General features: G+C 33.7%; 1 protein-coding gene across 1 annotated transcript in view; it reads left to right on the top strand.

Annotated features, from left to right (window-relative positions):
• Positions 1–12,777, top strand: part of HOOK1 (hook microtubule tethering protein 1) — a 60,056-nt gene that overhangs the window by 38,775 nt on the left and 8,504 nt on the right. The window contains exons 13-20 of the mRNA XM_045857479.1: positions 919–1,006; positions 1,087–1,147; positions 2,729–2,869; positions 5,924–6,017; positions 7,629–7,663; positions 8,217–8,299; positions 8,933–9,033; positions 11,219–11,320. Of these exons, the coding sequence (XP_045713435.1) occupies positions 919–1,006; positions 1,087–1,147; positions 2,729–2,869; positions 5,924–6,017; positions 7,629–7,663; positions 8,217–8,299; positions 8,933–9,033; positions 11,219–11,320 (705 nt within the window). The remainder of the gene's footprint in view (positions 1–918; positions 1,007–1,086; positions 1,148–2,728; positions 2,870–5,923; positions 6,018–7,628; positions 7,664–8,216; positions 8,300–8,932; positions 9,034–11,218; positions 11,321–12,777) is intronic.

Genomic DNA, 12,777 nt, shown 5'->3' with positions numbered 1-12,777 from the left:
TGCCTTCTTTTTCTTTTTCTTGTCAAATTGTTCTGGCTAGAACCTCTAGTGCTATATTGAATACAAGTGGCAAGAGTGGATACCGTTCTTTTGGCTCTGATATTAGGGAGAAGGTATTCATTCTTTCACCATAATGCACATTTTTAGCTATGGGTTTTTTAAAGATGCCCTTTATGAAGTTGAGGAAGTTTCTTTTATTCCTAGTTTGTTGTATGTTCTTATCATAGAAGGATGTTAGAGTTTGCCATATGCTTTTTCTGGGTCATTGAGATGATATGTGGTTTTTGTCTTTTATTGTATTAATGTGGTTATTTTTTAGTGTGGTTAGTAATTATATTGATTTTTGGATATTAAAGCACAAATTTATACTTTTGAGATGCTAATTATTAGTTTTTTCAGTAGAATTTCATACTAGTAGTAAAAAGTAACAAGTTCCAACTTCTTTTACACACAAGACTATATTCTGTGTACAATCCTAACTTGTTGCTCAAAACACTTTGCAAGGGTTTATATATGTCAGTATTCCTATTTTGATAATATGGATACTAAAGCCAAATAATTTCATAACTTGCCCTAGATAATACAGCTAGGAGGGGGTGGATTGGAATTCAGGCCATGATCAATTTGTGTTCCAAGTCCATGCTTTTAAAAAAAATGACTCCACAGTTATATATTTGTACTCTGTTGCATGATTACAGTGATTTGGTTCAAAGGTAGGCTGCTTAATGGGGAAATGACAAGCATTGTGTTATACAAAGACGATATTATTTATGTGATTTATACAGGAGAAAATTGTCCCTCAGCACTAAAACATTGCCAGTTATCAAATTAACATATTAAAATAAATTATTATAAACACTAAGTACACCATCTATGGGCAGAATTAAAAATTTTGCTTCTATAAACAATCCTTTTTAGAGACTAATAGAACAGCGTGATGCTCTGAAAGAAACAAATGAAGAACTGCGGTGTTCACAAGTACAACAGGATCACCTGAACCAAACAGGTAAATTTTGTTGGATTTAGAAAAAAAGTTTTAATAGTAGAGATACTGAAATGTTAATCTATTTTGCTGTTGTTGTTTAGATGCATCTGCTACAAAAAGTTATGAAAATCTTGCTGCTGAGATTATGCCTGTGGAATATAGGTAAATTTGGTTCTATTGATAATCCATACTTAATATTAGAAATATGATTTCTTTTTTAATAAATTTCTTAGCCTTTAAAACTTTCCATTTTATGAGTCACAGTACTCAAAATTACTTTATCTCATCTCCTTTAAGTTTCTAAGTCACATTGTTATTGCTACAATAGCAGTTTTAAAATGTATCAAAATGAAATTTTACAAACTAGCTGAAATGACATATTCTAGTTTTTATATTGTGTTGAACTTTTTAATCTATTCTTAAACTCAATGGAAAATCCTTTTAAGAACATGGCATTCAAATCCACATGGTAAAAAAAAGACAAGGAGAGGAGCTGTCAATAATAGTAGAAGGATTAAGCAGAAGTTATATAAAATACAAATTTTAGATGTTCCTCTTACCCATCTTTTATCTTTATATTTTACTACTATGTTTACTTATAGACGTTTGACTAATCTGATATTTTTATAGTTTTCCTTTCTGTGGTGACAGTTTTATTTAGTACTTTAACTCCACACTTTATTTAAATGGCTTTATTGAGATATAATTCACCTATTTAAAAATGTAGAATTGGTAGTTTTTAGTATAGTCATGATTTGGGTAACCATCATTGCTATCTAATTTCAGAACATTTTCATTCTACCAAAAGGTCCACTGTACCTACTAGCAGTCATTCCTCACTCCTGCCTCTCCTCTAGGTTCATCCCCAGGCAACCAGTTATCTACTCTGTCTCTCTCCAGATTTGACTGTTAGGGACATTTTATAGACATGGAATCTTATAATATGTGGCCTTTTGGGACTGACTTCTTTCACTAAGCATAATGTTTACAAAGTTGTTGCTTTTTTACTGTATTCAGTTTTTGTTTAAGGTAGTGCTTCTTACATGCAGGACTGAAATCAAGTATATTTTTTAGTTATTACTATCTAGTGATACTAATACCATTTTAAAATGTCCATATGAGCCTATTTTTTAAAGTTATGGTGCTAGCATTCAGAGGAATAAAAATTGAGATTGATAGTAGTTGCTTTTGAGCAATGGGATTTAAGAGGGCAGCAGGTAGGCCAGCATTACTTTTTATTTAGTAACATTTCTATCATTTGTATTTAAAAAAACATGTATGTAAACCTTTAGTAAAATGTTTTTCTAAAAACAAAAAAAGTCTGGAGATAGTCTATGACAGCCATTATCATAAAAGTATATTTAAAAATTGTAGGCAAACAGTAACTTCTTAAATATATTGCTTTTCCTTTATTTGTTTTTATGGATATGCTCTGTATTAGCTTTAGTGATTAGTTTCTAAATTATTGAATTAAGATAATTCATATCACCTCTTAGGAATTTGCATAAAAAACATTTAACGATATGTAGCATAATTGTATACTATACCTTAAAAAACTTTACTACTTGTTTCTTGAGACATAGCCTTACAGTATACATAGTATTTTTCTTAAAAACTTCCAGAAGCTTTGGTAACATTTTTAAATGACAGCTATTGAGTGGACAGGAATTTCTCTTTTTTAGAAAGTTAAGAATGTAAAAACTCTTAACAAATTTTAAAACAAATTTTATTTTTCATTATCAGGGAGGTGTTTATTCGACTACAACATGAAAATAAGATGCTTCGCTTACAGCAGGAAGGTACTGAGAACCAACGTATTGAAGAACTTCAAGAGCAGCTAGACCAGAAGCATCGTAAGATGAATGAATTGGAAACTGAGCAAAGGTGACATACTCCTTCATAATGAATAAATCATGGTGATTTAATTACCTAATCACAAAATCTTGATTCACAGAAGTGGAAAAGATCATTATAGTTAAAATAATTAGGATTTTTAGAAGAAGATTAATTTTTTGTGGTTGTTTTTGGTTTGTCACTACCCATTACTCTGAGCAGACTTTGTTAACCAGGTTGCTTATCCTTGAACTTTATTTGTGTGTTCTCACAACTCACAGAAAATTTAGCAAATGAATAAATGATAATTTGGCTTTCCATTGCAGTCTGGTGCATAGATGGGACATAGATCATGGAGTCAAATTTGAACCCCACTTCTTAAACTGAACTGTTTGCTTCTGAGCAAGTTACTTAAATCCACACTGAGTGTTCTCAGCTATAAATTTGAGGTGATATCTATTTGCAGGTTTTGAAGATTACAGATAATGTGTTTAAAGCAAATGGTGTATTTATCTGATAGCAATGAGAGGTGTTCAAAATTATAATATTAACAAATGTAACATTTGTATAGTGGTTACTATATGCTAGGCACTTTTCTAAGCACATGTTGGTATTAACTCAGTTAAGTCCTCATAATAATTCTGTGAAGTAATAAGTATGATTATCACTTTTTTATAGATAAGGAAGCTGAGGTATAAAGAGGTTAAGTAACTTGCCCAGAGTTACACAGCTAGTAAATTCTGGCTCCTACATTTGACTCTGTCAGTCTGATTCCTGAGCTTTTGCTCTTAACCACTGTGCTGACCTTTGCCTTATAAATAGCATATTTGGACTAAAGAGATTTTGATTTATTTGACCAAATTTTATTAGATTTTAGAGACCACCAGGAATCCAATAGACACATGAACCTTGTCTCTCATACTTGTATGCATACATTACATCAGCTGTGGTTAAACAAAGAATAACATTTTAGTTTTGTGAAGAAACCATTAAATATGACTGTCTGACAAAGTTCAATATTATTTGACAGTGGAGATGCTAAGTTTCTGCTTTTAGAGAGTTAGTATAAGAAGACAGATATTTAAAAATACAATTATTTTATTATGTGATAACTACATATATACACATATATGTGTATGTGTGCATACACACAAGGTGTGTCCAGAAAATATCCACACATGCAATATGAAAATAGAGGAATTTATTGAAGGAGTTACAAGATACAAGAAACATTGTATGTAGAACAATGACACTTCAGTCCTCTTCAAAGTAGGCACCTTGGGACCTCATACATTCTCCCAGCATCTTTTTCACTGTTCCAAACACACTGCAAAATCCTTTGTTGGAATTGCCATCAGCTGCTGTGTCATATTTTCCTGAATCTCATTGATCAGGTCTGAAATCTGTTCTTTTTAAAGGTGATTTTAGTTTTGGGAAAAGCCAGAAGTCACAAGGTGCCAAATCTGGGCTCTAGAGGGGCTGAGTCCCCTTGGTGTTTTGATGTTTTGCAAAAAAACTACATGAGACATGATGCATGATCGGGAACGTTGTTGTGATAAAGCTGCCAGTCACCAGTTGCCCATAGCTGTGGCCATTTTCATCATATTGCATTGCTCAACTGACAGAGAACATTGAAGTGCAGCACTCCTCATTAATTGTTTGGCCTGGAGGGGCGTGCTTGTGATGGCCAGCACCCTCCCAATCAAAAAACATAGTTAACATGGTCTTGATCTTGCTGCGACTTTGCCTCTCCTTCTTTGGGTGTAGAGAACCAGGCGACTTCCATTGGGATGGATGGGCCTTCGTTTCCAAATCATAGCTGTAGAGCCATGAGTCACCTCTGGTTATGACCTTCTTGAGGAAATCTGGTTCATTGATATCGATTTGAATCAAGTTATTATTCAGCACCATGTCCCTTCTGCTCTGGTAGCAGAAGCTGTGGAAAGAATTTGCCGTGACACATTTCATGCCAAGGTCCTGTGACAAAATCTCAGACACAGTAGTTTTTGGAATCCCCAGATCAGCCTCTGGTTCTCGCACTGTCAGTAGCCAATCTTTATTGATTGCAGCCCATACACGTTCAACATTCTCGGGTGTTCTGCTTGTTGCAGGCCTTCTAGAATGTGGATCACTTTCAGCAGTTTCTCAACCATCTTTGAAGTATTTATGTATACTTCTATTTGCACTGCACCCATTGCATTGTCCCTGAAAGCCTTCTGAATCATCCAAATAGTTTCTGCTGAGGAACGTTCAAGCGTAATGCAAAATTTGATGCGGTTTCGTTGCTGTACTTTCTCAGTCATTTGGAATGCAATGACCACACAGTACACATGCTCACTCACCAACGTCTACTGCCTTTACCAGCTAGTACAGTGAAGTAGTCATTGTTCACGCATGTGCATTCCAGTCCACTCTCCTTGGCTGCCAGATTACATTGATGTCACTCAAACTGTTCTCATTATATTAACAGTGGCTGGACTTTTTCCATAGTGTGTATACATACACACACTCACACATATATATGAAGAGAAAAAGTTAGACAGATACTCTCTCTTGCTGGTAACTTCCAACTAAGATGACTCTTAAGCAGGGTTTTAAGGAGTGAGATCATGGCAAGTTGAAAAATCTACATTAACTGCTGGTACCAATCTCTTTAATTTAAAAAACAAGTCATGAAAAAATTGCTGGTAAATGGTGACCTTCCTCTTCTCCTAACACACTGTGAAATTGGAAATAGGAAAAGTAAACCTAGTTTTCATTCATTATAAATACAATCATAAGAAACTTGAGCTGGTTTTCTTATTTTTTTTCTAGTTAGTACAATGTAGAAATATTGAACTTTTACCACTGACACATAAAGTACCTTAAATTTTTAAATGTGGGTATATATACTTTCAGGATAAAAGCATCTTCTTTTATTAAATATTTCCTTCAAAGTAGCTTCCTACATACTATATATTATACCTAGCCAAAGATGATTGTTCAACATGTGTCATTGCTATTAAATGCATACATTATGAGTTAAATTGCATAAATGCACCTTTATAAATCTTAACTACTTTGACTTTCAGTACAAATAAACACATATAATTCATCTTAAAATAGGCTGAGCAAAGAGCGTATCCAAGAATTGCAGCAGCAGATTGAGGATCTCCAGAAGTCTTTACAGGAGCAAGGCTCCAAGTCTGAAGGAGAAAGTGTAAGTTCCTTAAAAGTTATAATTCTGCTGCATGGACACTCTGTAATATGTCCTAATGCTCAAATTAATCCTGTATTTGAAAGGGCTACCTTTATCATTGATGACACCCTTGAATACCGTATATATCTGCATAATAGATGCAGTGATTTTTGCCAACTTGGAGCCTATAAATTGATCATATGTATTGGAAGCTCGTGGTAATTCCTGATTTAGAGCATGCTTCATCTGAGTCCTTCACAGTTTTGCTGGGAATCCAACAGGGCTAGACTGAGAAAAACCCTAGTGTAAGAGTAAGCATCAGTCAGAATTGAGGAGAACTTCTAGTAAGAAAAGAAAGAATGAGAAAATAATTTCAATCAGAAGAGCAATCAAAAAGTGTTTTATACCAACCTCCAAAGGACAGAAACCTTACTGTAGTCCTGAAGACATTGCCCCTTATTTCTTGCCTCCTTCCATACTAACTCATGACCTTGCCATTCCTAATGGATTTCGGTGGCATATATTTAGAGGGCAGAAATAAGCGGACTTAGAAGAGATCAAACAGCCTAAATATACTTCAGTCTTATAGTTTGATCTCTATATAACAGGAGAAAAGAAGTAATAATTAAGGGAGGGATGTATTAAAAACAACAGAAAGATAGGGCTAATTGTGTATTAGATAGATATTGATCAGATGGAATGTTAGGTGATTCCACCTGTGTTGATAGGGGAGAATAAGTAAAGAGATGAAAAGGAAGCTTGAAAGGGTTATATTTCCTTTCTGTCTTTTTTATGCTTTATATGATTTTTTCTTTTTTCCCTGGGGGCTTGGAAAATAGAAATCATCTCATGCATGGCGTCATCTCATATGTGCATATATACGGTATTGTAACCTTTCTGATACAAATATAGTTTTAAGGCACATTAGGGAATAATTTTAAAATAGGATTTATTTGGAGGAGTACATTTTGGACTGCAGTGTTTTAAAGATTTTAAGTTTCTTTAACTTTTAAAAATAGCGTTGGTGTCCACATTATATCTCAAATTATGTATTTTTAAAATCTGAAGCTATTCAGTAGATACAGAACTACTATTGCTATTTAAATTCCTCATTTTTTAAAGAGGAAATTTTATGTTTTGAACTTTATTTTTAACACAGTCTAATTTCTTCATATTGGTGTTAATATTAAACTGTTTACATTTATAATGATTAAGGTTTATTATAAAGATAACTTAGTTCTTTAAGTCCATTTTTCATTAAAGGCTTGAAATCTTAAACATTTTATTTTAAATAAATGATTTTTTTAGGCATTTAAGTGTTTGATACTCCTCCATATCTCACATTCAGCTTGCATTTTCTACTTGTCTTCAAGTTCAGATTTTATTTACATTGTATTCAGAAACATAAAGCATTTTTCTGGTATTGTACTCTTTATTTCCTTTCCTTTCCCTTTGAAGTAAAAAATACCTAAACTCATGTTTTTAAAAGTTTATTATTACAATTACAAATTTTCAACCTATTTATAATTTTAAATAATACACCTTTTAAAGGAGGTAAAGAGATTTTAATGTCTGGAAAATTTATCTCTGCCATGATAGTTACCTTACAGCAACTGTTTTTAATTTTTGTAGTCCAGCAAACTAAAACAGAAGTTGGAAGCTCATATGTAAGTAAAACTGATATTTAATTTCAAATATGAGAGGGGAAGGGTTTTAAATGTATCTAAACTTAATATTTTGTCTAATTTTGTTTATAAAAGCAAATAACCTGGTGCCAATTGAATGTTTACCACTGCGACCAAAGAGCAAAAAGAGAAACATACTGAAAGGTTCAGCCTACCTGCCAATGATCCCAAACTTCTACATATTTCAATTACTAATACCATTTGAAGAGTTTACAAAGCTGGCAACTATCACAACTAGATTATGCAGAAATGTGGGATGTTTATCCTATAAAATACTTCTTTTAACTTTCTTGGGAAGCAAAGGTGGTAGAAGAAGAAATCTCATGTCTTTGGCACCCATCATGTGCCAGCCAGTTTACATCCTCACAATAACCCCTATACTATTTGATAGGTATTCTTCCCATTTCACAGGTGAGGGAAGTAAGGAACAGAAAGTGACTCGCCCACAGTCCACAAATGTTATATGGCAGAAACCAGTGTTCATTCTTAGGTCTGTTTGGCTCCAAAGCTCCTTGTTCTTATTTCTACTGCTTAGGGAAAAACTAACAGAGGTCCATGAAGAATTACAGAAGAAACAAGAGCTCATTGAAGATCTTCAGCCAGATGTAAATCAGAATGGTAGGTACTTGTAAAAACCTGGATCTAAGGACTTTTCCTTTTTAGTTGAAAAATATAAGAACTGTGCATGAGTCTTTGGTCAAAGCCTAGATATATACATTACAAATAAGTACTGTGATAATTTTTAGTGATTTAAGTAATAAATTATCTAATCTTAATGCAGAAAAAGTAGGTCTAATGAACTGATTGATATGTAGGAGTATCAAACGTTTTAAAGTGTAATAGAATTAATATTATGAAAATATAAATAATGATTTAAATCAGATTAAAATGAACTTTGAACATTATATGAAAAGAATGCTTTATTTTGTCTTATGATGGTTATACTTACATTGTAAGGTAATATATATTGTAAGGTATATTTGTTCATTAAAATACTTGATAGAAAGGAAAGAAATAGCTAGATAAAGCAAATTATAGATTTTTTAAGAAAAAATAATATGAAATAATGAGGATGTATTGATTGTAGTTCAAAAGTTTTAGATAAGATTTCAATATAAAGAATAAGTATAAGGTTTAAGTTCTCTTATCAGTCCTTAGAAAATAAATGTGATAAATATATTTTTGCATGTCAGGATGGAGTATTTTTAATAGGGGATAATTGGTTATGTTTCATTTCATTTTCAATTCTAGCACAAAAAATCAGTGAACTTGAAGCTGCTCTTCAGAAGAAAGATGAAGACATGAAATCAATGGAGGAACGATATAAAATGTACTTAGAGAAAGCAAGAAATGTGAGTGACTTATCTTACAGAGCTCAAGTCTCTGTGACTCGGGTGCTAATTAGGCCTGTTCCACTTGATTGTACTGCTCTTCTTGCTTTTATCATGTCACTTTCTTCTCATCACCTGCCTTGTTGGTCAGGCTTCTGGTGTGTTTCCAGGTTAGCCCTGTGGTCTGTCCCTCTCACTCTGCAGCCTCAGATAAAACAAACACATGGCTTATAGGAACAGTTTAAACATTGACTGTAATGACCTCATTAGAGGAAATAACCAGTATAATATAGGGCGTCCTTGGCTTTTTAATGAAGGTATATTTGCCTTTTGTAAAAATTTAGCTTTTCAGCCTTGTTTGAAATTATTTTAGTATTTAGTCTAGCATTGGTAAATATCCAATCTAGCTTAGACAGTTAAAAGAATAAACATTATTCTAATGTTCACCATACTACTTACTCTTTTTTTAGTTTTATACTTTAAATATGTTAGCAGTAGTCTCATAAAATCTTTTATTTTCATGAGTACCATATATTTTCTGAATAAACGGTAAATGTTCTCTCAGAAATGTCAATGTACTGAATAAAAAATATACTGAATTAAAAAAGAATTCTATAGTGAAGCTTTAAAATACTGATAATGTCTTGCCCTGGCTGGTGTGGCTCAGTGGACTGAGCACTGGTCTGCAAACCAAAGGGTTGCTGGTTCGATTCCCAGTCAGGGCACATGCCTGGGTTGCAGGTCAGGTGTCCAGTTGGGGATGCATGAGAAGCAACCACACATTGATGTTTCTCTCCCTCTCTTTCACCTTCCCTTCGCCTCAGTCTAAAAATAGAAAAATACTGATAATGTCTGCCCTTCTTATGTTTAAGTTTTATATACTATTCATTAAGGCATAAATAGTACCTGCAGCAAAGATAAACCCCCAGATCTTAAAGCTTAGCGAGATAGACATTTAATCTTGGTCCCATGAAATCCAATCATCAGTGTGGGAGGCACTGCTCCATGCAGTCATTCACAGTCCTAAGGTGACAGAGGTTCTGCCTTATTCCACACACAGTTCCCAAGTTCGTTGACATTGTCCAGCTAGTAGATGAGGGAAAGAGCATAGATTGTGTGGGAGGTATGTAATGAGTCAAGCCTGGAAACAGTGTAAGCCACTTTCACTCTCACTCCAGTGGGCAGAACTCAGCGATATAGCCACACTTAACTTCCAGGGAGGCAGGGCTTGGTAAACATCCAGGCAGTCTATGCCACAGTTCAGAGTTGTTCAGTTACTGATACATAAATGCCTGTAGTAAAAAATACAAAGTATAGAAAGGTTCTCAGAGACAACTGCTGTTAAACTTTTGGTATATTTTTGTTAACGGTGGATATTTACCAATGCATATTATCTCAGAAATTGTTAGGCATATTATCTTTCTACTCTTTTTTTCTATACTTCTGTAACTATATATGAAACTTTCCTAACTCATTAAATAACTTCAAATATTTTAATGGGTTTGTAATTACATCTATTATTGGAAACTTGTTTTTCCTTGTAACTTATTCCTGATGTTTCTAAGTTGATTTTCTGTTATACTGCTGACTATATAGTTTCCAGGACTATATAGTGTCTCAGAACAATGTTACATTCAAACATCTGAATTTCACTTAATTTTTAGTAATTTACATAAATGTGATTGGCACACTAGTGTTTGAAGACAAAATCACCAATATCTATTACATTGATGTTATATATTTAATTACTACATTTAACTAGATAATAATATTAAAAAAGGTTATTGCTAAGAATATTTTGTATGTATCACTCTTAGTTTGTACAATTAGCAAGTTCCACTATAATTATTAAATTCATTTTAACTTTTAAAAAAATGCTCAAGTCAGGCACATGTGGAAGGGGTTACTTTAAGACCTCAGTTCTCAGTTTGACAAAGCTAGATAACTATCCCTAATTTCTGCAACTTGGAGAAGGTAAATTTGATTTTAGGTTGGGGATCTTTGCATTTTTATGCTGAATTTTTATTGTTTCTTACCTGTAGAATAAGTTATCTTGCAATTCAGATTAAATTGTGAGACACACTATATATAGTTAGCTGCTGGATCACTTTCTGGATAATTTTCCACTTAACACTGATTTTATAGTCTATGTTCTTAAATATCAACATTTGATAAGGAAAGTGAGTATAATTTTTTCTTTCAACAGGTAATAAAAACTTTAGATCCCAAATTAAATCCTGCATCAGCTGAAATAATGCTACTTAGAAAGCAGTTGGCAGAGAAAGAGAGAAGAATTGAGATTCTGGAGGTAATACTTCCATATTTACATATCTCTCCTTAATTATTCTGGGTAATCCTGGTAATTAACTACTGACATAAATTTGCCATCATTGATAAAGTTTCATAAGAAATTACAAATACTCTCTCTTACCACTGTGTGTTCACTGCAGAGATTCTCACTAGCCCTTGAGATTGGTCTCTTCACAGTTTCTGAACCCTGCTGCATTTATCTTTCTCCTGTGCCAGCCTGTCATGTGGATGCCACTTAGTTCTTAATAGACTCCACTATCATGCTCCTTTTAAAATCATATGGATGAAAGTTCATTCAGAAAAAAAAGAAATGAAAGAAAGAAACCAAGTTTACCTTTTAAGTAGGGAACTGTACTCAGTTAACCAAATTTATCTCATCTCTTTTCTGAATCCACACAAACTCATTACCTGGAATTCCTGAGAGATGGAAGCAATTCAAAGTCCCAGTAAGCCCTTGAATAAAGTGGCAGTCTGTTATGGATTATGCAAAGTTGGTAGTAGCATGTTCTCATTAGTTAGCTGAGTCTTTACATTTTAAAGTTATTTTTGTGTCAGTAATTATATTGTTTTTATGAGCTGGGCGAAGTATAAGTATGTCAGTATAGAACTATATATTCTTAGATTTTTATAATTAGGCATGTTCCAGTTTCCTCTGCAAATGTTTTACAAAACTACTGTTTTGAATACTATGGTGAGATTTGATGCAATTCTTGAAGCCAGTGTATACTTCCTCGTAATGACATGTAGGTCATTGCCCAGCCCTGTTGAAGTGTATATACTTGCTTGAAATCCTCATAATTGATAGTTGGTTTCTATTTGAATCAACCAGAAATGCTCTATTTCAAAGAAATGTGTTATGTTCACTTACCATTTTCTTCACGATATTTCTGAGCCAGTATCAATAGATATGGGCTGTGGTGAACATACTTTGTTTAAAGATTTAAAGACTTTAACATCCATAATACACAACTGCCTTCCATATGCTTTAAGTTCTTGTTCAGGCCATGTCAGTTGGTATGAAAAGCCCTGAAGAAATGCTCTTCATTCTAGAGGATCCAACTCAAACATCTCCTCCTCTGTAAAGCTTTCCCTGAGTGCCCTAGGCAAAACTCTCTCTCCATGGTGACTGCATGTATTTACACTCCTCCCTTCATCCCACAGAAGCATCATTTTTCTTTTTGAACCGTGTCAGAGTAAATTGAGGCCAGAGACTAAATCTTATCTCTCTTTTCTCCCACCCTTAAATATAGCATAAATCAGAGGCCATGGTTACAGCTTTCCGGGTAACTTATCTTAAAGTGGTCACCCTCACCCTCCCTCTCTGGTCCTCAGTCTCCTCATCTGTCAAATAGTGGACTGAATCTCCGAAATCTAAATTGCTCTTATTATTCACTTCTCAGTAAAAGCCATGATAATGGACAGCGCTGTTGATGCTTGACACACACCTCCCTAACA

Source organism: Phyllostomus hastatus, unplaced genomic scaffold (genome assembly GCF_019186645.2).
Source record: "Phyllostomus hastatus isolate PE091 unplaced genomic scaffold, TTU_PhHast_1.1 phas_contig_147, whole genome shotgun sequence".
NCBI classification, from domain to species: domain Eukaryota; kingdom Metazoa; phylum Chordata; class Mammalia; order Chiroptera; family Phyllostomidae; genus Phyllostomus; species Phyllostomus hastatus.
Note: the sequence above shows the minus strand (reverse complement) of the source record. Positions and strands in the feature narration are given on the sequence as shown.